Here is an 8,263-nt window from a genome sequence, read left to right as displayed (position 1 = left end):
ATCTGGGGACAGGATATGCAGATTATCTATATAATCGTGGTGTGTTACATATTTGTCCCTCAACAAACAAACAGAACTGACTGATCAGTATTAAGATAAAGGGAAACTGTATTGTTGGTCCAGGCTTCAGATCAGCTGCTCTTAATAACTACAATCTGATTGGACGACGGAGCCTTCAGACACCTGAGCAGCAGGAAGGACAGAAAGGTCGGAGGTCATACTCACTGAAGCCAACCATCCTGTCGGGGACCTTGTAATCCTCTGTGATTACCCTGCTGCAACACACACACACACACACACATTAACATCCCGCTCACAGCGTGTGTGTGTGTCAATAAGTGATTATGATTATGACTGTAGGAGGACCGATCTATAAACACTTATCTACTGTTACAGCCAGCCCGCGCACACACACACACACAGACACACACTTGCAAACTATGAAGCTGAACACACGTCATTATCTGTGTTTAATCAATATGAACTGCTGCTCGTACCTTTGATGCCCCATGGCTGCTAGCTGGTTACCTACTGAGAGACAGAGACACACATTAGACTGATCTGATGGAGCTGCTGAACTAACAGTGAGTCTACAACAATACAACACAGAAGAAGAAACACGCTTCCATAGCGAGCTGCGGGGGGGGGAGTTAGCGTCGTCCTGGTTCCTTCCACAAACAGCTGATGGGATTATTCCACTGGGTTCTAGTTTAGGATGATTCAGGAAGATAATCTTCACTAACAAACTCACCTTACATCATTTCTGAAGGCCTATAAATGAACTACACCACGGTCACATGACTTCACCACCAAACTTCCAACTTGTAATTAAATAGCTCAGGGTTAAAGGTTCTAGGTCAGGTCTAAAGGTTCTAGCTCAGGTCTAAAGGTTCTAGCTCAGGGTTAAAGGTTCTAGGTCAGGTCTAAAGGTTCTAGCTCAGGTCTAAAGGTTCTAGCTCAGGGTTAAAGGTTCTAGCTCAGGTCTAAAGGTTCTAGCTCAGGGTTAAAGGTTCTAGCTCAGAGTTAAAGGTTCTAGCTCAGGTCTAAAGGTTCTAGCTCAGGTCTAAAGGTTCTAGCTCAGGTCTAAAGGTTCTAGCTCAGGGTTAAAGGTTCTAGCTCAGGTCTAAAGGTTCTAGCTCAGGTCTAAAGGTTCTAGCTCAGGTCTAAAGGTTCTAGCTCAGGTCTAAAGGTTCTAGCTCAGGGTTAAAGGTTCTAGCTCAGGTCTAAAGGTTCTAGCTCAGGGTTAAAGGTTCTAGCTCAGGTCTAAAGGTTCTAGCTCAGGGTTAAAGGTTCTAGCTCAGGGTTAAAGGTTCTAGCTCAGGTCTAAAGGTTCTAGCTCAGGTCTAAAGGTTCTAGCTCAGGGTTAAAGGTTCTAGCTCAGGGTTAAAGGTTCTAGCTCAGGGTTAAAGGTTCTAGCTCAGGGTTAAAGGTTCTAGCTCAGGTCTAAAGGTTCTAGCTCAGGTCTAAAGGTTCTAGCTCAGGTCTGACAGTCTCTGCAGTTTCTGTTGAATTATTTATTTTACTGTTAAACTCTGTTGGTTCTAATTATTATCGTGATGTTTGTGTATAAATTATTTTTGGACACAAATCCTCTCTGGCTTCATAGTCAGTGATAATAAATAATCAGAATTCATCCTGACTCAACATCGTCACACTCAACCCGTCTGTGGATTCAAACCAAAACCGAATACCAAACTAATAAAAGAATGTAGTCAAACATGGCAACAGCTCGGCCTTCTGGGAAATTCAAATACAGACATCCAGGAAACTGTTCAAAATTCAAATCGAGACTGAAATAGAAAAAACAAAAACACTGATGTGCAGATAGATGATTGTATACATATATCCTGTAGTTCAGGATAATATCAATAAATATGTGTTTGATTAGCTCTGCAGCAGCATCAGTGTGAACAGGTCGACTCTGGTTATCTGCTCTTCACTCAGATATTAATGGTTGTCACATGATTTTCTAAAATTGCTTTTTGCAACCAAAAACCAAAGAGGGTTGCCTGTCGGGGCGTCCTGGTGACTCCAGATAACCTCGAGCACATTGGTGGCACCAAATTACCCACCTGCCCCGGGGAGGTAGTGACATAAATTAACAATACAGGATTCTTTATAGACGCGTAAGTGGAATACGACACTTTAAATCCTTTAACGAGGACAAGTTGGAGTAATTCCAGCTGCAGTAGTGGACAACTTTATTAAAGTTGAAAAGCTCGTAGTTGGAACTCTGATTGAATCGACGTCTGAGCTACCGTCTGTCCCGGAGCCCGGTTTAATGGAGTGTTTATCAAATTACACAAAATATACACGTTAAATAAACTAGCTCTAATCGTGACACACACAGTGACGTCCGGTCGTCTGTCCATACTAAAAGAAACAACGTTCTAGCGGCGCCTCGAATGGTTCCGCTGCCGCCAGGTCAGACTAACCATCGGTACACTTGGTGCAAGTTCCTGGACGAGACGTCTGAAAGTAGATACACTGTGAAGCTGCTGTCGACCGACTGTTCCTCGCACTACTAACGGTTTCTGTAGGAGGTCAGGAAGTGTTTCTGTGATCAGCTGATTTCTGTGTAATCTCTAAAGGAACAGACATTTTCTGTTGGACTGGAAAAACAAACTGAACTGTGTGAACATTAAGAGAGGAGTATTTGGTTTGTTTGCTAAATTAATGTGGATATACACTCAGTGTGGTATTTGTTTTAAGGTATTTTCCTCAGAAAGGTTGTATGTGTCATTACATCACATACAACCTCCCACCCGTCACTCCCTCCTCCTCACCTCCGTCCTCTCCTGGCCGCTTCTGGCCGGGGTAATACAGCGATGGCTCGACACTTCCTGAGGAGCTGTTGAGGTGAGACATGGCTTCTCCGCCCATCTTCCCCACCATCTGAGAGACAGACAGACAGAGAGAGAGACAGCTGTAACACCTGGAACTTTGTTGGATGTTTGTTACTGAAACAGAGAAACTTCACTCTCCCCGAGCACCACGAACATGTCGGGTACTTTTGTTTTCCTCCACATTAAATGAATGTCCGTCCGCGGCTGTGAGGTTTAAAATGTTCGGCTCATAGAAAGCTCGTAGGAAATCTTCCTGAACAACAGCTGATGTTCTGGTTTCACTGCGGTCGCTGCACACACACCCTGAAGCTGCAGAAATAATACCGCAGCAGCTTCACTGGAGACGCATTTAACTGACGAAACAGGAGTCGACTTTTATTGTGAAGTAAGCTAGCCACAGGAAGTGAGCAGTGCACTGTAATCACAAAATAATCGTGATTCAATATAACTCAAAATAATCAATAATCGACTTCGGATTAAGATCATTTTGGCCACAATCATGCAGCTTTAGGGTTGGGGAAAAACAAAATTTTTTTTTTTTTTGTTTTTTTTTTTTTTTCGCGCCCACGGGGTTTTTACACCCCCCCCCCCGATACTAGCTGCTAACTAACCTCACCTTGGTCTCACACACACACACACACACACACACACACACACACACACACACACACACACACACACACACACACACACACGTCTTCATTATAAAGAGAAGAGCAGCAGAAACACTTCAGCAGCTCTTTAACGTTCACACAATCTGAATCACTGCTACCCTTCACACCTGTTCACACCTGTTCACACCTGTTCACACCTGCTCTGACTCAGTAAAATCTCAACACTGATTTAAGCCAGGAGGGAGATCCTTTACATTAAACCCAGCGCTCCCAGTTTCTCTTGATCAGATCCTGATGCTGGTTCTTTACAATCAATCAATCAATAATCAATAAGAGTAATGATCAATAAGACGTCAGTGGAGGCTGCGGCTCAACAGGTGGTCTAATTATTTTAATGCTCAACATAAAGTTCCTTAACTGTGAAGGTTGTGTTTTATATCACATTGAAAACTTTAAGTTTCGTCTGTTTGTCGGAATCAGAGCTGAAATATAGAAACTGGAGTTTTATTAGATCATTTTAAATTAATCAATTGTGACATAAAAATGATAATTCCCATAATATTTCTACCTTAATAGCAGCCACTAATAAATCTGTCGCTAAGACTTTTGTTTTTGTGGATTAATGACTTTTTCAAAATGGCTGCCAGTTAATTTTCAGACATTTTAACAACGTCAGGTTGAATATTAGAGGCGGACGAACGTAAACGTAGAAAAACAGAACTTAAAACGAAAGAAAAGATAAACAACAACTTTAATATTGCTTCATTTTCAAAACTGAATATGTTTTTAAAAAAACACTAAAAACTGACTTTAATCTGAGATTTTTCTCAAATGTTCTTTAACAGCAACTGAAATTAAAACCAGTATATTATATATAATAATATTAGGGACGCTCGATATTGGCTTTTCTGCCGATATCCGATATTCCGATATTGTCCGACTCTCAGATATCTGCAGGCTTTTATTGTCTATCTCCTGTTGTGGTATTAACACATTGTGACTCATTGTATTGTGATGCCCCACTGGATGCATACATAAATGCAACATTTCCAAATGTAAACACTGTCTGTGTAAAATAAAACTTCAACTTTCACTGTATTAATACTGAGAAGAGCGCTAACGCTAATCGCTAGCTTTGGTTAATGTGTTTAATTGTATTATTCACCTGAAGGAGTGCTAATGTAAACTCTGAGCCAGTCGTTAGTTTGGTTAAGGAACAGCTCAGAGCAGGGTCAAATATTTAAGGTGCATTGAACTTTTATTTTGTGTTAATATTAAAATAATTCAGCTTTAAATTGTTTGCTTGTTAGCCACGGTTAGCAACCAACCAGTCTAGCTGTAGTTGTTGTTGTTTACGTCGTCTAGCGAGCGCCAGTAAACGTCCCACGCTGCGTTCATGCAGGCTCGGAAATGCTGAAGCCTTCAGAACAAACATCGGTTATAAAAACCCGATACCGATAATTCCCGATATTACATTTTTTAGTGAATATCGGCCGATAATATCGGACATCTCTAATAATAATATATATTCATTCGATATATCGCTATGGTTACACAATACGGCAAAAACTGAATATTGTCATTAATTTGACAGATATCGCGATTGATTCACGATCATTGTTACTACTAATATTTCACAATGTTAAAATCAACAAATATATTTTATTTATAATGTTGGTCACATTTTACCTTCATTGAAAACCTGCAGCTCTTGTGATTTAAGAATATTATGGTTTGTTGCGCCTTTAGCTTAACTGTCGCTATCAAGGCATCAATAACGGCGACTTACAAAACTTCATAAAATACGAAACATCGCGTTGTGAACGAGGAAGATTCTGCACATTACAGCCGACTAACGCTGGTGGGCTGTTTGTACGAGAGGTGCTTTATAAATAAAATGCCTCGTTGGTGCACGTTCCTGGTGGACCGCGAACGCCGGATTTCTACCGTTTCTACCGTTTCTACCTCGCGATCGCAGAAAGACGAAATCACTGCTGCTGTGATCAGTTTCCAGAGTTTAAGTGTCTGATCTGATTCTGAAACTGCACTTCCTGGTTTCTGTTTCTGTTTCTCTCTACACACACACACACACACACACACACACACACACACACACACACACACACACACACACACACAGTCGATGGTTGTTGACACATTGTTACCGTCCACTGTTTAGATCTTGGTGCTTTTTAACTCTAGATTTGTTGTCTGACTGTTTTCACTCAGTCAACTAGTCTAAATTTAAATTTCTGTTCAATTTGCAGCGAAATTTAGTTGCTAAGAACATTTGTAGTAGAAACATGGCGGTCCAACATGGCGGTCCAACATGGCGGACTCCACCAGAAGAGGACCCGCTCCCTCTGTAGATAAAAACGTCTCATTGTAACAAACACAGTGATTCTTATTATCAGCTGATTAAACACTAATGAACACAAACCTATAGATATATTATTATAACCTGCATCAACCACAGCGCTGACGCAGGCACAAAGAGGACGCCATTGATTATAGATTATAGATTAGATCTCCATATAGAGCTCCAGACTTTATACACTGTGTTTAATGTGGAAATGTTACAGATTATAAATTTAAAATACAGACACTTGCTCAGTGACGCTGTAGGTTTCTAACGTTGTTTCTGGACGTGCAGAGGTCAGAGGTCAGAGGTCAGAAATGAGTAAGAATGCAGAATATCTGTATTTCCTGAAGGAAATAAATAAGGAAATTGATTATTGGCCTTCACCAAAACTTATAAAATAAAGTTAATATCATTATTGTTACTATTATTTTAATCAAATAGACACTACAGACCTCTGCCCTGTATCTAAAGCACTGACCCCTGCCCTGTACCTACAGCACTGACCTCTGTCCTTTTCACTGTAAATTAGGAATTATGTGTAATGATTATAGATTATTGATTGAACCAGCTCCATATAAAACATAGCTCTAGAGTTTATACATTGTGTAATGATTATAGATTATAGATTATTGATTGAACCAGCTCCATATGGAACATAGCTCTAGAGTTTATACATTGTGTAATGATTATAGATTATAGATTATTGATTGAACCAGCTCCATATGGAACATAGCTCTAGAGTCTATACACTGTGTAATGATTATAGATTATTGATTGAATCAGCTCCATATAAAACATAGCTCTAGAGTTTATACATTGTGTAATGATTATAGATTATTGATTGAACCAGCTCCATATGGAACATAGCTCTAGAGTTTATACATTGTGTAATGATTATAGATTATAGATTATTGATTGAACCAGCTCCATATGGAACATAGCTCTAGAGTTTATACATTGTGTAATGATTATAGATTATTGATTGAATCAGCTCCATATGGAACATAGCTCTAGAGTTTATACACTGTGTAATGATTACAGATTGGAGCTTTGATGTCCTGTCTGTGTGAGTGACTACCTGTCTGTCTCTCTATAGGAAGCAGACACACCTCCGCTGGCTGTATATGGCTGTGTTGCATAACCACAGCCTAGTTTCTAACCAACTTACAGTAAACAGCAGCCTATAGGGGGAGGGGGGGGCTCCTGGAAGAGGCTTTAATACAGTCTCAACTCGCTGTTTCTGCCTCGTTACCGCAGTAAACTTGGACCCAGTTGTCCTCGTCCTCTCGGGCTTTTTCACCGTGTTTCTGTCTCGCAGCCCAACAGGTTGTCTCCCTCCTCACTGACACGTGTGGCCAAACTTCTGTCCTCTCTCCCCCCCCACCCAACCCCCGGTCCCACCGCGCTCCCCTCCGGGTGACAGCTCCACAAACTGCCCCTAAACTACCTCCAGCTCGGACAAAGTGTACAAAACCGGCCACAAGTCCAACTCCGAGCTGCTTTCCGCGCTAGTTAGCATGCTAGTAGTGTGAGTGTGTGTGTGTGTGAGTGTTGACGGAGCGCATAAGTTAGTTAGCAGCAGCTCAACACGGACCAATTCGAATAAAAGTGCTTTGGCTCGATTTAAACGGCCCGGTTCGGCCCGGAACGGGTGTGTGCTGAACCCCAGTGGAGTTGTTACCTGCCGGGCCCTCTGTAAAACATCGGCTAGGCCGTCTGACTTCAGCCCCGGCTGGTTCATCGAGGCCTGTCCCTGCACCAGCTCCGCCATCATAGCGCCACTAGCTAGCCGTTAGCTGTTAGCTGTTAGCAGGATTAGCTCGGGCTGCTAACTGAGCTGAGAGCAGAGAGCGGCTAACAGAGAGAGAGGTCTCACTCCGAGGGCGATATCCGACACCGAGAGGAAGAGCTTCTCTCAACAGGCTGGTGCTCAGAAGAGATATAACATTTATAATGAATCTGAACTACATTATTATTATTACTTATTATTCTAATTATAATATTAATAATATCTTTAACTGTTTGTACAAAGGCAGTGAGCACACACACACACACACACACACACACACACACACACACACACACACACACACACACACACACACACACACACACACACACACACACACACACACACACACACACACAGACACACACACACACAGACACACACACAGCACACACACACACACACACACACACACACACACACAGACACACACACACACAGACACACACACAACACACACACACACACACACACACACACACACACACACACACACACACACACACACACACACACACACACACACACACACACACACACACACACACACACACACACACACACACACACACACACACACACACACACACACACACTGTATTACAGGGCTATAATGTCATTTATATAATAATAATAATATATAACGTACATA

At 41.7% G+C, this 8,263-nt stretch overlaps 1 protein-coding gene and 1 long non-coding RNA gene across 18 annotated transcripts in view; one reads left to right on the top strand and one right to left on the bottom strand.

Moving 5' to 3' along the window:
- Nucleotides 1–7,667, bottom strand: part of LOC127365047 (far upstream element-binding protein 3) — a 20,906-nt gene extending 13,239 nt beyond the window's left edge. For 4 of the 9 annotated variants that reach the window (XM_051402748.1, XM_051402755.1, XM_051402753.1 and 1 more), the window contains exons 1-4: nt 7,504–7,667; nt 2,787–2,895; nt 498–531; nt 226–275 (exon numbers count right to left, since the gene is read on the bottom strand). In XM_051402748.1, the coding sequence (XP_051258708.1) occupies nt 226–275; nt 498–531; nt 2,787–2,895; nt 7,504–7,596 (286 nt within the window). In that variant the 5' untranslated portion in view covers nt 7,597–7,667. The remainder of the gene's footprint in view (nt 1–225; nt 276–497; nt 532–2,786; nt 2,896–7,503) is intronic. The other 5 variants (XM_051402749.1, XM_051402754.1, XM_051402756.1 and 2 more) reach the window with 3 other exon arrangements.
- Nucleotides 752–1,516, top strand: LOC127365090 (uncharacterized). 9 transcript variants are annotated; one of them, XR_007885103.1, is made up of 6 exons: nt 788–869; nt 910–989; nt 1,050–1,141; nt 1,202–1,269; nt 1,310–1,389; nt 1,430–1,495. It is a non-coding gene; the product is annotated as an uncharacterized LOC127365090 (long non-coding RNA). The 9 variants fall into 9 exon arrangements; XR_007885108.1 differs by lacking the exon at nt 1,202–1,269 and having other exon boundaries at nt 752–881; nt 962–1,009; nt 1,050–1,161; nt 1,282–1,389; XR_007885105.1 differs by lacking the exon at nt 1,202–1,269 and having other exon boundaries at nt 1,070–1,161; nt 1,282–1,389.
- Nucleotides 7,668–8,263: the final 596 nt, after the last annotated feature.

Source organism: Dicentrarchus labrax, unplaced genomic scaffold (assembly GCF_905237075.1).
Source record: "Dicentrarchus labrax unplaced genomic scaffold, dlabrax2021, whole genome shotgun sequence".
Taxonomy (NCBI): Eukaryota; Metazoa; Chordata; class Actinopteri; family Moronidae; genus Dicentrarchus; species Dicentrarchus labrax.
This window is presented reverse-complemented; position numbering and strand designations above follow the sequence as displayed.